This window comes from Montipora foliosa, chromosome 13 (genome assembly GCF_036669935.1).
Source record: "Montipora foliosa isolate CH-2021 chromosome 13, ASM3666993v2, whole genome shotgun sequence".
Lineage (NCBI taxonomy): Eukaryota > Metazoa > Cnidaria > Anthozoa > Scleractinia > Acroporidae > Montipora > Montipora foliosa.
In genome coordinates this window covers 13,811,489-13,828,988 of record NC_090881.1, presented here as the reverse complement: position 1 = coordinate 13,828,988, position 17,500 = coordinate 13,811,489, and the positions used below count along the sequence as shown (strand labels likewise).

General features: G+C 38.6%; 1 protein-coding gene across 1 annotated transcript in view; it reads left to right on the top strand.

Annotated features, from left to right (window-relative positions):
* The window catches only part of LOC137983804 (unconventional myosin-VIIa-like), an 82,831-nt gene that overhangs the window by 1,147 nt on the left and 64,184 nt on the right, over nt 1–17,500 (top strand). Inside the window, exons 3-9 of the mRNA XM_068830973.1 lie at nt 1,740–1,853; nt 10,045–10,122; nt 11,648–11,722; nt 11,964–12,148; nt 14,171–14,292; nt 15,230–15,372; nt 15,743–15,925. Coding sequence (XP_068687074.1) covers nt 1,740–1,853; nt 10,045–10,122; nt 11,648–11,722; nt 11,964–12,148; nt 14,171–14,292; nt 15,230–15,372; nt 15,743–15,925 — 900 coding nt within the window. The remainder of the gene's footprint in view (nt 1–1,739; nt 1,854–10,044; nt 10,123–11,647; nt 11,723–11,963; nt 12,149–14,170; nt 14,293–15,229; nt 15,373–15,742; nt 15,926–17,500) is intronic.

Below are 17,500 nucleotides of genomic sequence, written 5' to 3'. Positions count from 1 at the left end.
TCTGATTGCATATTTGTCCTCGAGAATAATTTTTCTTGTGAGGACAACGTAGTCATGAAATGTTTATCATGATTTGTCGAGAATTTCAACAGGCAGTGACTCTACTTCATTTGTCATGGAAATCTTGACCAAAAGGGTTTTAACCGCATTAAATGGTTGTAAAGCCGGCTCTCCAATAGCAACAATTATTGGGCTTTGTTGAGCATTGTTTCTCATTAATCTCAATATCAGTCAGGTCTTATTGTCTGTCGACCACTGTGAGACTGACTATAATTACCACACCTGTGTTTTGATATTCCTCTGTGGATTTTAATTGTACATTACTTACATTCAACACTTTTGCTTAGTACAGACATCGTTAATTTAACATTTTTCTCTATAAACACACCACTGGCATGCCTCATAAATCATTTATTTAGTATGCCAGTTGATTGCAGTATACTTTACGATATTGGTTTAAACTCATCTGCATCTAATAATACTATTCTTTCAATGAGCATCGCATCTTAAATGAACCATTTCTGCTAATGTATTTTGCATACACTGAGTCTCTTCAGACGCTAAAAACAATCTGTTTTTTTTTTTCTGTTAATAGGACAATTTTTAAATTTCATGTTGGGCTGTGTAATAACTGAAATGAAAGTTTGCAAAGGAGAAGCACATTATTGTTTCCTGCCCATTAGACACCATTTATATACTTCAGTTCTAGTTCAGTCATCAGAATATTAAAAAAAAGGCTTTTCTTTTATGGTAATGAATGAAAATATTTTTATAAGTGAAATAAATTTCTGGGTTCTGTGAGCTTCTACAGCTTTTCACTTAGTAGGAGACAACTAAAGGAAGAATTGCTGCTAATGTGGATGATTTCAGGGTAATGAGATTAGTACTCAGTTTGAATGAGCATCAACAACAATGGGCCATTTACAGTCACTTGCTCAGTGACTAGGCTCACTGACATTAAATTCAGACAGTAGCTGGTCTTTGAATAAGAGCAAGTGTGAAGTTGATCTTGGAACAGAATGATTTAGTTGTGACTACACTTACACTTTTAACTCACTTAAGTGATTTCAAGACTGTTGTCTTGAGGAATGGGGAGAGGGGTGGTTAGACCGCCATTTTCGTTATTGTGTGCTTAGTGACCTGTGGCAGGGAGGCGTGGTGGCCTCATGGTTAGTGTTCTCGACTTCGGAGCAAATGGTCCGGGTTCGGGACCTGGAAGGGGACATTGTGTTGTTTCTTGGCCAAGACACTTTACTACCTCGGTGCCTCTCTCCACCCAGGTGTATAAATGGGTACCAGTGAAATGCTGGGGGTAACCCTGCGATGGACTAGCATCCCATGCAGGGGGGAGTAGAAAATACTCCTAGTTGCTTCATGCGACAGAAACCGGGGATATGCTCTGGCCTGATGGGCCTTTAGGCCTGTAAGCTGACTTAACCTTTTTTTTAGTGACCTGTGGCCAGTGAATGAAAGTGAAGCTGGAGGTAAAGACCTCGCTTCCGAGCATGTAAAGTGCAGGTTGCAGGTCATTGTTTTACCATAACTGAAACAACCCAAACTTTTACAAAAATGTTAACCAATAAGCTTAAACATTATATACTGTTACAGTAAAGCATAATATACAATATACATACAATGACCGGCAACCTGCAGTTTACGGCCTCCAGACTCACTTGCTTTCTAATGTATTATCTGTGAGTGTTTCAAAGCTCACAGGATTTGCTTGATGGCTTATGTAGGGTGAACATGTGTGGTTGGACAACACCAATGGAGGGGAGTTTGACGTGCCAATTGGAGCACTTGTCAAATTGGCAGATTCTGGCCAGATTCAAGTTGTTGATGATGAAGGAAAGGTGTGTGTAATCTGCTAACGTAAATAAAAATAAAAACTAAAAAAATGTGGGAAGGCGTACATTTAGCTTAGTGTAGCTACTTTTAAATTTGTCATTCACAGTCATGTACATGTACAAGCAGCACACCCTGGTGAAAAACCTCAGAGGATCCTTGAAGATCTTCAAGGATCCTTAAAGATCCTCAAGGACCTGCAAAAGATCTTTGAAGATGAGGATCTTTCAAGGATCCTTGAAGGATCTTTGAAAGTTCTTTAAAGATCTTCAATTGCAATTAGGAGTTGTAAAGATCCCCAAAGAGCCAGTGAGGATCCTGTGAGGATCTTACAAAGATCCTAGTGAGAGTAAGTTTCAAAATCTTGGTAAGGATCCTTACAGATCCTCAAGAATTCTTTGAGGATCTTCCAAGGATCTTAAAAGGATCTTTTAACTGATCTTGAAAAGATCTTTATTAAGATCTTTGAAGATCCTTGATAAATCCTCTATTAATCTTTAAGGATCTTTCAAAGATCTTTGGAAAGATCTTTGTAATCTAATCAAAGAGATCTTTTAAAGATCTTCATGACATCCTTGAGGATCTTCACGGATCTTGATAAAGATCTTTTCAAGAACAGTCAAAGGATCTTTTTAGGATCCTTAAGAGATCCTCAAACAATTCTCGAGGATCTTTTAGGATCTTTATAAAGATCCTTTGAGGATCAATCAAAGGATCTCCTTAGGATCTATGAAAGATCCTCAAGGAATTCTTGAGGACCTTAACGGGATTTCTATCAGGATCCTTAAAGATCCTTAAAGGTCTAAGACAGCTGTTTGGGGGAACTCAGTAACTGCAATAAATTAGTTACCATTGCATCTTTAAAGGGGGTTCTTGAACACCATTAGGATTTTAAAGGGATTCATCTTAAAGATCCTTTTGGGGTTTTTTTAAAGGATCTTTTTTGGGAGTCTTCAAAAGCTTTAGGGAGAACCTGTTGATGCCTCAATTAAATAATGTCCTGTACCTTTTTTGTCTCAAGAATTAGGATCTTTTTAGGATTATTAGAGGTTGTGACTGTCGAAACTGAGAAATAATCTAAAGGAGTAAAGGAGTTCATTTATACCAATAAATAGATAAATCAGTGAAACAAAAACCCAATTGCGTTATGTTACACGATACCTTATTAGATTTTATCAATATAGTCTGACAAAAGAATCATTTTATTAAAATTTTATTAAATGACAATGGGTTAAGTGACAAGAACCGGAACGCAAAACATCACTAAAGAAAGTGCCATTGCTCTTGTTTATACAAGGATTATTACTTCATTGTCTAGCCAAATGCATTAAAAATACAAATAAACCAATTGTTTGTTCTATAAGAGATCGTTTACTTATTTACATGCACTAACTTAAAATGAAGTTAACATTAAGTTGCATGTCCAGTCTGAAAACATTGTAACCTGACCGTCAGCTCATCTATCCCAGTTATAATTTGAAGAAAACCATCGTCCAAAACTTGGAAACGGAAGTGAAGTGGGAGCAATGGGTGACGCATGTTCTGTCTCACTTCACTGAGATTACTAAAACTTAAACTTTCTCAAAGCAAGCTTCACTTGATGATCTTCGAATGACTTCCTTCACTTTTCAGTATGGCGTCCCCTCGAACATCATTGAGGATCAGCCATCTTGGATTTGAGCCGCTCTGGTCAGCAGTAGGCCAGCACCAAAAATTGCGGGCTCACACCAGCCACAGATCGGGCGGTTATTTCGATTTTCGGTTTACTGCAAGTCCTTATCATATTTTAGTTCTTTTACAATGTAAAATGCTTGTCCACTGGAAGGAATTGCTGATAATAACTCACCTAAAGAGGTAAGCGTTGGATAAAACAATTTTTATGCTAATTCCATGGGCTTTTGTCCTATAAATCAAAGTGCAAGTAATGTTCTATAATTTATAAGCTTAATATAATACAAAGTGCGGGCGTTGTAACGTTTTGTGAAGTGTCTTTCTATTTACAAATAACGAAGCTTGTAGTGGAAGGTTTTCAAAATCCTTCAGAAAAATAACCGACAAAAAGCGAAGCCAACGAAATGGACATTCACATCGAATTTAATTATCCCGGTTTAAAACGCAAAAGAACGCTTGATTTAGTTACATTGAGTCTGATCTGAGTGTTCCTACATAAACAGCCAAATGTTGACACTTCCATTGGGTGCAGAGATTTCTTCTGGGATATGGTGCATGAAATTTCATGATAAGACATTAGTGGTCTGTAATTGGTGACCAAAGTCCACGATATTCTGTTATGTAAGCAATGAGAACCCAGATTTAAAAAATCTATATATGCTTCTTTTGTTTTAGACTCCATTGCTGTTGTACTCAAGTCACCATTAAACCACTGCAATGAGCACTTTTTATAGCATTGTAGTCAAGTTGTCACTGCCTTGAATTTCTGAAGAGGTTGGAAAAAGACAATATAATACTATGTATCTTTAAATCGCATTGTCCAGAGGAAACCAAGCTTAGGTACAAAGCGAAAAAAATGTTGTAATTACTCTAATCCTGTAAGCTAAGCTTATGTTAGGCATTATTATGCAACAACTACAGTGATGGCAATGACGGTGTACAGAAATAAAACAGGAACAACCCACATATAAGAACTTTTACAAGTAAGAACGTTTTTGGCTAAGACAGTCCTATTTTGAAATGGATTCTTACATGTATTTTGAGAAATTTAGTCAAACACTGAATACACAAATTTAATATAACAAGCTCTACCAGTACCATGTTTTCCCAGCAGCAACATAGTACCATTGTTTTAATGTTGCTTTAGTTTTGTTCTGTTTATCATGCAAAGCTTTGTACAAACTTCAGAAATGGCCCAAAATAGGCCATACCCACCAATGACAAAACCTCATTATTTTATTCTAAGAACCTGAGTACAGTCTGTAGCCTAGCCTTAGCCTACAGACTGTAGCTTGGAAAAACTTGGTTCTTACACTGTATAATTTATTCAGGTTTTTACCGTACCTTTATCAAGCAAATATTGTCACTGTAGTATTAAATGTATGACTTACATGACTTGTTCACAATGGAGGGAAAAAAATAATAATTAGTGTGGGGTTGCAACTGCGGTAATAGAAGGGCTGGAAGCAAAAACCTAGTAAGTGACAATGTTTGGCCAACTTTTAGTGCTCAAAAACTAGCCCAAATTTTGCAGGTTGACTGGAAATGAACTTAAGAACATTGCTCTGGTAATTTTTTATGCAATTTGAGCTTTATTTTCAAGAAATAAGCTATGCAAAAATACCATTGGCTTCATGTTTGAAAACAATGGAATCAGAGAAGCGGCACTTACCTTTTATTGTACCATTAAAATTTAATGGCATTTATAAACTAATATAACTGTGTGTCGATAGCTCAACTGAATGATATGCACAGCAAAGTACACGACAGGTCGGTGGTTTGAGCCACTGATCAGAGTTATTTATTTAATTTTTTGTGCATGTCTCATGTAACTTAGATTTAACAAAGATCGATAAAATCGCAGAGGAAATCAAGAAAAGAAAAACGAGAGAAACATCTCAAACAAAAGAAAAATAATAAGTCTGATCGGTGGGTCAAACCACCAAGCTGCTGTGTACTTCGCTGTGCGCATCATTCGGATGAGCTACTGACGCATACAGTTGCATAAAGCTTGTGCCATTAAATTTTAATCAAACAATGAAAGGTAGGTGTTGCTTTGCTGATTCCGTTGCTTTCAAATGCGAAGCCAATAGTATTTTTGCATAGTTTATTTCTCGAAAAAAAGCTCAAATCGGATAAAAACAATACCAGGGCAATGTAAGTTCATTTCCAGTCAACTTGCAAAATAGACCGTTTTTGCTTGTACATTTTGTTTTCCCAATACAGATTATGTCATAATACTCAGGAGGTTAATTGGTCCTTTCTTTTTTCTTTTGTATGTAAATCCAGCCAGCCCCGTTTACGGGGATAAACCCCGATCGAAATTGGATTGATGATGAGGCAGACATATTCATGCTTGCATGCACTCTTTTTAATGAGCAAAACAAGGACTAATCCTCCTGAGTATTATCACATGATTTGTTTTGGGAAAACAAAATGTACAAGAGAAAAAGGTCTATTTAGGCTAGATTTGTGCAAAACTAAAAATTGACCAAAAATTGTCACTTACTAGGTTTTTGTTTCCAGCCCTACACTATTGTATCCTTAATCTCCATTTTTTTTATGATTTTGACAATGATAAACACATCTATGCAAATAAAGAAAGTTTAAATGATGTTTGTGCCATATTGTTGTTGTTCACGGTAGTTAATAGGAATTGGCCATTTCCAAATTCACTTTAAATTAGCATGTTTCAGATTTTCCATATGACATCCTGGCACTTATCTTAACCGTGAGGTGAATCAAAGCCATAATTGGCAGTAATCTTGGTTCTTTAATGGAGCCACAAACATCCTTGAAGATCATTGGTAAGAATATTGAATATACCCAAAATAATCACAAAGATCTTGACAAGATCCTCAAGGATAGATTAGGATCTTTGAAGATCTTTGGTAAGATTATTGAAGATCCTTACAGATCTTTGGTAAGATTCATAAAGATCTACAAAGATCTTAACAAGATCCTCAAAGGATCTTTTAAAATAATAAAGATCCTTGAGGATTTTTTTTAAATTCCTTGGTAACATTCAGGAAAGATCCACAAAGATCCCCGTACGAAAATTTGTGGCCTGAATGAGCGAGATTCGGGCCCGATTCGGGCCATAAAGCTGTTTTTAAGGCAAGAACTGAGCGACACAAAGCGAGAGAACCATTTTGTCGCGCTTGTGCGACTGAGCCAGACATTAGTTTGGTTCGATTATCGCCGATAGTGTGGCGTGAGTGAGCGAGAAACAGTGAAACCCCAGTTTATTCATTTACGCCGCAGTAACGAGACATTTGTCACGCTGTATTATCGGCGAAACTCAGGCTGCTCACTTGTTATTCGATACATAAGTGCTCCCTACTTGTTATTCGATAAGAAAAGATTAGTAGAAATAGATCAGGGAGTACTCAAAGATGCAAATCAGTTACTTAACTCTGGCTGTCGTTCTAATGTAATATATTATTTGCTGCATTTCTGTACGTGTAGTCCGTCCCCGGGTAAAAGGTGAGCAAACCATTTTTTACCGCTCTGAATTTTGAGCTAAAATACGTATATGGCTGGATATTTTTTCCAAGTGATACATTTAGCGTGATACCCACCCGCATCCGGAGAGGTAAGTTCAAATAGCTTAGCACGTTCATGAGAAGCAATCTACATGTACATCATGTAGCTACCTCAAGACAGCATTATCCTGCTTGTCCAAAACGGACGATAATTTTTTAATGATAGGAATTTCTTGTCGCTGGACGGAAAACCTTTAATAGGGAAGAGCAATGTTTGAGTTTTGGCTATCGATAATTAAATATTTGTAACCGCTTTTGGCGCGCGTTTCAGTTTAACGTAACTGTGCATTTCACCAAACATCTGAATCTCTACACAGATGCAGAGCTTTTTCTTCCCATTTAGGACAGTAATCAACCAGATCAAAACAGCATTTGTTTGCTCTAATTAATATTGCTGGAAACAATTTTCTCTTTTATGAAATAGATTTTAAACAATGTATGAAGATTTAAAATATATGAGAAACCAGAAACAACCTCGCTATCTGATCACAGATCACTGTGGAAACCTGGCTACTAACATGCCTACCTTATTATGGACACTTTAAATGACTTCAGTCGCATTTTGTTCTATGCTAAAAGCTGATACATTCTTTTTATTTAAGTTACCTTAAACTGAAACATGTTTCTGTCTTACATGACTGTCTACGCAATGATGACAAGGGTCATGTTTACTGCAGTTGGTCTCGGTCGAGGATCGTTCGCTTACTTATTGGCACGGAAACTAAAGATAGTATTTTTCGAATAAGGATAAACTCAGTCTGTTAACCCTTTGGTTGTAACCACTAAAAATGTGATACAAGAATTATTTTGTCGATACACATTTGTTATTTTGCTTCCAGTATCAAAACAAGTCCACAATGTCGCCGTAAGTCACGCAAACAAAAAACAGTAGTACTGTCTATTGGGGTGGGGGGAGTGGCAGGCAGGGGATTTTCTAGTTTATAATTTATAATGGCACTATTAAAGTAGGAATAGTTTCAATTATGGCCTATTTTGTTTCTGTTTATACTGATTTCAATGTTTCTTATAAATAATGCGTCAAAGTACCAGGATAGCGCGATGTACCCTCACCCCCTGACAGATGATACTTCATATCCTCATTGTAATAAGCTGAGAAATAAGCTTGTGAGTCAGATAAATATGGAGAAACTTACAGAAAATCACTTTGACTTATGTCTTACATGTAAAACTATTCAGTCCCCTATCAGGCATCATGATAAAATTGACCATCTACGGGCATCCGTTTACTGTTTGCGTGACTTACGGCTAAATTGTGGTCTTGTTTTGAAACTGGAAGATGTGTGCTGACAGAAAAATGCCTGTATCACATTTTTAGTGGTTACAACCAAAACATGGACTCTTGCTATAACCAAAGGGTTAACAGACAGAGTTTCTCGTTCTCCAAAAGACCCTATCTTTAGTTTCCGTGCCAATAAATGCCACTTTTTTTTCTGTCGCGCAAGGTCGCACAACATTCAAGCTTCTCATGGCGTTGTGTCTGTTTAAACTTAATCGTGTGAGGAAACAACAAACAGCGCCCAAATCTCTGAGTAGTGGTAAGTTTTCCCGGGTTTCTTTGCCGTAATTACCGCTGTTAACAAAGGGTCTTAGTTTTCGTACGAAAACTAAGAGCGGGGTTGTAGTTTTCGTACTACGAAAGCTAAGACCGGGTCTTAGGTCTTAGTTTTCGTAACACCCGAAATTATAAGCCATAAACTAGCGTCACGCCCATAAAAATGTATTGTTCATTAGCGTGATTTTTGTTTTTTTATGGACCTGAATCTCGCCCGTTTATCGCTCAGAATATCGTCCAAATGTCAGAGTAGTACAAATGTCCCGCTCCATTCTCGCTCATTTATCGTTCAATTTTTATCGCTCCTGTCAGGCTGATTATCGTCAGGCTCTGTATCGCTCATCAGCGAGACATTTTATGGCCCGAATCTCGCCCGCGTCTCGCCCAGAATTTTCGTACGGGTCTTAACAAGATCCTCAAAAGATCTTTTAAAATCCTTGAAGATCCTTAAAGATCCTCAAGGATCTTTAGCAAGATTCTTGAGGATCCTCAAGGATCTTGGCAAGATCCTTGAGGATCTTTAAGGATCTTGGCCGAGATCCTTGAGGATCTTTGCAAGGAATTTTGAAGATCTTTTCTAAGATCTTTATTAGGATCCTTGAAGATCTTTATGACGATCTTTGAAGATCCTTAAAGATCCTTTGAAGATTTTCACCAGGGCAAGCCACCCTGTACAGTACTGGCTGTGCATGTAATTATACTGTATAGTAGTCAGACATTGTGCTCATGAAGAGAGAAATTTCAGCCAACTTCTAACAATTGGGAAGTGACCATAAACCCGCCAACTGGTAGGTTACATGTACTTAAGGGAATCACAGATAAATTCTGTGACATATTCTTGAAGGGTGGGAATTTAGTGTACATGTCACTTGTACAAGCAAATATCATTATAATAATGGAAAAAAAAAACATAGTAATTTTTTTTAAAGGCTGTTGTTATAATGCCAATTATTTCACATGTAACAGCCAAATTACATTTAGTAAAGGCTACCAATGTAAGGACCTGCTGGGGCATCCACAAGAGGCCAGCTACTAGCCCCCAGACTGATAGGTAGCATTTGATCCCTGCATTGCAGTCACATCATTCTCCATGTAAGGCATCTTGACATACTGTCAAGTGGTCAAATAGGGAGGGAAGGGGGTGTCTTTGCAGTAGTTGATTACTGGCTCACCAATGAATAGAACTAAGCCTTTATCGACCATTTTACAGTTGTGTGCTTAGTTACCTGGCCTTTGAATGAAAGTGAGGCTGGAATTGACCTTGCTTTGATAGAAACCTCACAGCTTTTCTTATGTAAATTCCTACTTATTAGCATGAGACTATCAGTATTTTAGTAGTTAACTAATATGACTGTATAGTTACTAGCCTAAAAGTAAGTGTATGTTACATGTGTTCTCTTTTGCTTTTAGGAGCACTGGATACAAGCTTCCCTTGCAACCAAACTCAGAGTCATGCATCCAACCAGTGTTAAAGGAGTGGATGATATGGTATGAAACTGAAAATTCAGACAGTGTAATTTTGAAAATTTAATCATGGGTCAATATTGTCTTAGTTTGTTCACTATTGTGATCATAAATGCAATACAATACCTACTTAATTGACCACTCTCCAAAGGGACTTTTCAGGGCCAATGAAACACAATGAACAAAATGACAGAATGCAACAACGACTGTTAAGAATCCCAACAGGCCTGAGGCAACCAGTTGGCTATTTACAATATTATTGTGGCCAACAAGTTGAACCGGGGACTGCCAGGAACATATTTAATGAGTGGTCAGAATGAGTCTTGAACGCCGGGAACTCTGGATCTCGCGTGGAACATGTACTGTACTTACTGAGCAACGACATATTAAGAGAACATATGACTGAAGCTAAAATGTGCCTGTTTGCAGGTTACATGGTGGCTGTCATCATCACTATCATTACTAGATCACTGTTATTCATCTTGTCATCATCATCATCATTGTTGTCATGTTCATTGTCATCAACATGACATCTTCATCAGAGTGGTACTGTAGCATGTCACTTTTGAGCACTAGTCAATTTAAGGCACAAGTCAAGTGTGAGTCAATTATTATTTTTTCTTTTTTTTGGGGGGGGGGAGGGGGGTGGGTGGGTGGGGAGAGAGTGGATTCTTTGAACAACAGTTTTATTTGCTTCATAAAAACCAGATATACTCCTTGGAAGGAATTACATGTAATTAGGGTTACAGCATACTGTAAGGTTAAGAGAGTCCATTTTTGCATTCTCTTTGTTATCATCTTTATTTACTCTTGGAGTTAACCCACAAAATCCTAGTATTGAGATGCGATAGAATGATTTTACTTTTTCTTTACTTGCCAGTGGGGGGCGGGTTAGGATTGTCAATGGGTTAATTGATGCTCTAAGATCAGCGAGCAGTTCACCCATAGCTCAGACTTTAGACTACAATACCAACAACTTTGTCCCTTCCTTGCCCTGGCAAAGAATTTGTTGCTGCAAGTATCTGAAGTGTAGGTGGCAATCAGAGCCACAGGAAGACTTATGCATTTTGCATGAGATTGCAAAGCAATGAGGGAGCTAATTTTTTTCCTCATAGCTTGCACTTCCTTGGCTGTTAATCTGGTGGCATGAATGAAAGGAGTGACTCCCCCCTTCCCCCCTACTGTTCAATACCCTGTGTAATGGTGGAATTTTGAACTGACATGCCAAAACTGTTTCCCTGTCTGTCACTATCATGGCAACTTTGCCTAAGCGTCCTATCGGCCCCCAAGGGGTGCCTCAATGAGGTGTAAAATCAACTTGCGCTAGGCAAAGTAAAATCTATGTGGTACTCTTAAGAGGGAAAGGTTTCAATGAAGGTGACAGTTTTGGGGTGGAAGTAGATCTTGTTGAGAATTTCGCTAGTTGGTGACAAGAAGTTAAGAATGCACCAGTGGCTTTCACCGGCACCCATTGTACTAGTAAATTTTTAACAATATATAAGTAATAAATAAAATAGTTTTAGGCATTGAATTTTTGGTCTTTTTGTAGATCCAGCTGGGAGATTTGAATGAGGCTGGGATTTTGCACAACCTGTTCATAAGATACTACAACAACCAGATTTATGTAAGTCCAATTGATTTGCTTTGGCTTCCATTAAGTTCACATGACATCGTGTGATTTTAGGACAATGAATGTATGCCAACTTTGGCAAATTTTATAATTTTGTCATTATAAATGTAACTTGCCTACATGTTCTTTCCCTCTCTGCAAACAGCTTGTTTTCCAGTTTCCTTGGTCACATGCATTTTACGATGACAAATAATGTAACAAAGCACATTTATTAATGTTGTTTCTTTTTGTGCAGACCTACACTGGCTCCATTCTTGTGGCAGTCAATCCTTACCAACTTTTCCCCATCTATGACGCCGATCATGTCAAGAAATACAAGAACAGAAAGCTAGGGGATCTCCCTCCTCACATCTTTGCTGTGGCAGACAATGCTTACACCCACATGAAAAGAGAAGCACATGATCAGTGTGTTATAATCAGGTATGCAAAAATTATGGTTAATCGTTACTATTTTATGTTCCCTGGGCTTATTGCTCAGAAATCGAATCAAATCAGCTCAACTCTTAGCAAATCGTACAATGTAGGTTGGTTTTCAGAAGAGGGGAGAATCGGCGAACTCGGCGAACTCGGCGAAAAACCTCACGGAGCAGAGTCCAGAACCATCAAACACAACACACATGTGACGCTAACTCTGGAAATCAAACCAGGGCCACATTGGTGGGAGACGATTGCCCTCACCACTGTGCCATTCCTGCTCCGTAATTCTTATTCTTAACGGAGTATTGTGCCCTTTAAAGCAAAGGTTATTTATTTACTATATATAGGAGACATTACCACATACCGTGCATTTTTACACACCCATCTGAAAAATTGGTTTTTGCCCAGAGCGGGACTCGAACCCACGCCTCCCTGATTACTAGTCGGGCATGCTAAGCCACTACACCATCAAGGCTACCACGCTGGCAACGCAGCAGAGTAATGAGGTGACTTATCAGCGTGGGGATCCCTAGGGCCCAACTTTCCTTCACTTGAGTGTGTATCCTTGCCTCTAAAACCCCAGACGGGGTAAAGAACACATGAAAGTTAGAAACTTCGAGGCAAATGAAAGGTACATGTATAGACTACATACAGGAGAAATTAACACATACCGTGCATTTTTACCTTTCGACACACCCATCCGAAAAACTGGTTTTTGCGCAGAGCGGAACTCGAACCCACGTTTCCCTGATTACTAATCGGGTTCAAACCCCGTTGAAGTCCTGGAAATTTTCAGGCTTCTCGACGCAATAGTAAATTGCGCTCTTGACTGCGAGGCACCGCAGTTTCACTTGATTTCATACCTACCCGCAGTGCAATGTATGATGCACTTCATAAATGTATCATCAATTCAGTGGTTGTTGGGAGTAACTCCTGTAAGTGTATGCTTCCCCCTAGAATATGTTAGTGAGGAAAAAATTGGCAACGTGGCTACGCAGTGGTCATTACCACCCCTCCCCCTAGACTTCTTAGGCCTAATTTCTGAAACGAACGCTTAGGCTTAATCATTAAACGAGTGCTATATTCTTCACACGATCTCGTTAAAAAAGTCTACTTAACCGAACCGTGAAGTGAAATCTTAAATTTTTAAAGAGTGCTTAGGCCTAATCACTGAAACGAGCAGTTAGGCTTAATCAGTAAACGAGTACTATATTCTTCACACGATCTCGTTTAAAAGCGTAGTTAACCGAACCTAAAATGAAAGCTAAAATTTTAAAAGAATGCATGCTTACGCCAGATCACTGAAACGAGCTCTTAGGCTTAATCAGTGAAACGAGTGTTATATTCATCACACGATCTTGTTAAAAAGCGTAGTTAACCGAACCATGAAATGAAGTCTTAGATTTGTTTTAAAGAGTGTTTTGGCCTAATCACTGAAACGAGCACTTAGGTTTAATCAGTAAACGAGTGTTATGTTCTTCACACGATCTCGTTAAAAAGCGTTACGTTAACCGAACCGTAAAATGAATGCTAAAATTCTTAAAGAGTCCTTACTTACGCATTGCTTACGCCAAACCACTGAAACGAGCGCGTAGGCTTAATCAGTAAACACGTGCTATATCCTGAACACGATCTCGTTAAAAAGTGTAGTTAACCGAAATGTAAAATGAAAGGTAGAATTTTAAAAGAGTGCCTAGGCCTGAGCACTGAAACGAGCGCTTAGGCTTAATCAGTAAACGAGTACTTAATAATATTCCTCACACGATCTCGTTAAAAAGTCTAGTTAACCGAACCGTAAAATGAAAGCTAAAATTTTGAAAGACTTCTTAGGCCTAATTTCTGGAACGAACGCTTAGGTTTAATCAGTAAACGAAGTGCTACATTCAGCACAAGATCTCGTTAATGACCACTGCGTAGCCGCGTAGCCACTTCTTTCCTTAACTAACATATTCAAGGGGGACACTTTTTAAGATCACTTTTGGAGTGGCGGGGTATTAAGCTGTTAAGCCGGTTGTTGTGTTGCAGTGGTGAAAGTGGAGCTGGCAAGACAGAGTCCACCAAGCTCATTCTTCAGTATCTTGCTGCTGTCAGTGGACAGCATTCCTGGATTGAACAACAGATTTTAGAAGCTAATCCTGTTTTGGAAGGTATATTCGTATCATAGACTAGTTTAGGCAGCGTTTTTAAAAGACGTTTGGGACTTTAAATCTACGAACAGCGATTTTCACGAAAATGTCACATCAAACTGATATAACTTTGCACTATCGCAAGTCTTTTGTGATGATCCCATCTCGTTCACGTCGTATAATGTGAGCGAATAATCCTAAAAATAAACTCCTTCGAAAGGTTTTATAATAAGAATGTAGAATGAAAGTTTGTTATATAACAAAACAGTGGATAGTGTTAAAGGCGCGCTCTGATTGGCTACTCAAACTTCGAATATCCTTTATTGAGAAATCTGCCAAAAAATGCCTGCCCAAAAATTGAAAACCCTCGTGTACGTGGAAATCAAATGGGCTTCTTACCAACACTACACTGTACGTCTTTACAAAAGGGTGAAGTAAGATCTCGCAAGGGCTTCAAGCCACTGTACTTGCCGATTTTTGAACATCGCGCGCAAAGCGATTCCTGTAGCGCGCGTTGATTCTCGTCTCGCGTGGTGGTAACTTGCTTTTGAGGGGTACTGTATGTCCCAGCCCCAGCTACGAACACTCACTGCTTTTCCGTATACAGCTATTTTGAGAAACGTTGTCGGAAAAAGTGCACGCGACAATCCTGAAAGGTATTGTGGGTGATTTTAAGTGCACTGTTTTTTAAAGAAATTTAAAAGAATCGTTCGGGAGGCCACTGATATATGTTTGCGAGTGCTGAAGGAAAGTAACAAAAGTAGGTTCGACAGCTACAGTCGTTAGCAACAGTGTATTGATCATATCCCATATTACCTTTCGGGATTGTCGCGTGCACTTTATTCTTTACAAACTCTCTCGAAATAGCTGTATTCCAAGTTCATCTCTCCACTCAACCCTCAGGATTGATAATCACCATCCTCATTACTAAAATTGCGTATCGTTTTTGCAATTTCAGCCTTCGGCAATGCCAAGACAGTTCGAAACGATAATTCCAGCCGGTTTGGGAAATACATCGATGTCCATTTCAATAAGACTGGCTCAATCGAAGGTGCCAAAATTGACCAATACTTATTAGAGAAATCAAGAATTGTTCACCAGGTAACGAAATAATTAACTAACAAATATCTCTTTGCCATTCAATGAGTTTAACGTGAATGGCTATTCCATATTATTGAAAACTACATACATGTAGATCCTTGGATAATGCAATTCTAGAATTTTTGATTGGCTTAGCCATCATGGCTTATGAGCTATTATACCATACTCTACAAATATCAGTAACTGTATGCATCAGTTTTGTTGTTTTTACAAAATAAAGTAGGGAAGATTTATCCATAATTTGTGGGCGTTTTTAATAAAACAATTATTCCACTCGCGCTTGTTGAATATGGGCGATGCGTTTGCAGCGTTTTTTGTGAAGTGACACCTTTAACATGGAAGTGCGTTGACGCTGTATTGTAACTTTCAGATGCCAGATGAAAGAAATTACCACATATTTTACCGCATGCTGGCTGGCATGTCACCGAATGAGAGAGAAAAGCTGCATTTAACGGATGCATCAGATTATTACTACCTCACCCAAGGAAACTGTATATCATGTGACGGAATGGATGATGCAGCGGAGTTTGCAATCATTAGAGGGTCTATGAAGGTAAAAACGTCGTGTTGTTGAAGTGTCTGGACGCCGTCTTGGTTTTGAGGGATGAGGGGTATTTGTGAGAGTGCAAAAAGAACTAAGAGAGTGGGTGACAATTAGTAAAATGAAGAAATGGGAGGGTGGGAGAGTTTTTTTCTTCCCGGTCCTTTGTTCACAGCCTCTTCTTAGTTACAATTTCTTCAATTCTGTGCTTTGACATCCACAAGTGGTGGATGCAACAGCACCTTTTTCCCGTCGAGAAAAAAACAAAACAAAAAAGGTTTACAAACGACATTTAGGCGGATACAAGATGAACAAAAATAACAACTTAGCTTAGATTGACTTAGCACCTTTGCGCAAAATGGATTTTAAAGGAGTACTGTCTACAGCGTTTGGAGATGCCATTCTTTTCAACCTTAGGGTTAAAAATATCATTAGTCAATATTCGTCCATTTCAATTATGATAACCACTTCACTTGCATGTACGTCTCACCCGTATATATCTTAGCACTATTGTTCTACAAATTGTGATCAGCACAAAGCTTAGCGAGTGCTTGTCTTTGGTGAAAGAGGAAAATTAAAAAAAAAAAACCGCTTTCAGTGGAGGAGTACAGTGCCACAAAGGCAAGCAGGGTTCGGGAATCGAACTCACTCGGAAAGAGACTGGTGGAGGGTAACTGGTCTTACTTTTGCTCCCTTCCTGCTTGTAATATGACGCTCCTCAAGGCTGAATTAGTTAAAAGGAATCTATTTGACTCTTTTCAACTTATCATAGGCAGTTAAAGCAAGGAGAACAGCCGTACCCCTTACCGTCGTCTTTGCTGGAACTCCCTAATAACGATTAAGAGCTTCTGCCTGAGAGACCGGGGCAGACTTGGAAATGAAGGTCGGCCGATTTCGCTTAAAATTGGTACACAAAGTACTTATGTCGAGTTATGTAATATGCCAAAGTTTCAGCTTCAACGACTTTTTTTTAGCCGAGTTCTGGATATCAGCCCCTCAGGGGTCCCCAGAGGCTGATTTTCAGTGCAATTTTGGCCACTTTTAAATCTCTCGTTTAGCAACATGAAATTGATTTAACGCAAAAACAAAACCATCTTTGTAAAGCCCTATCCCTAGGCTTTTATGGGTGAGAACATTAGCTCATGGAATTTTTTCGCTAGCCTGTGGCTGTTATCACAACTTGGTCATATTTGAAGCATATGGGAAGCAACCGGAAATGGCCTGTTTTTCAGACCAAATATTTTCCATGCCCATGTTTTATATCTTGAGGTCTTAGCATCCCTGCAAAGTTCAGCCCTTAGGTTAGTAATATCAAGAAAAAAATACTAAGGTTGAGGCTTTTTACTAAGAAAAAAACTTACGAGAAGATGGCTAACCAGGCCACTTCCGGTTAAAGTTTCAACAAAGCGTGTCTGCAAAAATCAGCCGTTTCATTTCGATTATCTTTTTTCCTTCCAAGTTATGGTTAAAAGAGATTCTGAAGTTAATTGTCACCGAAAAGACTTGCCGTTAATAAGAAATTTTTATGTGATTGTTCTAGGACCGATCAGATAGTGGTCCGACAGCGGTTATAAATTTCTTGGAAGA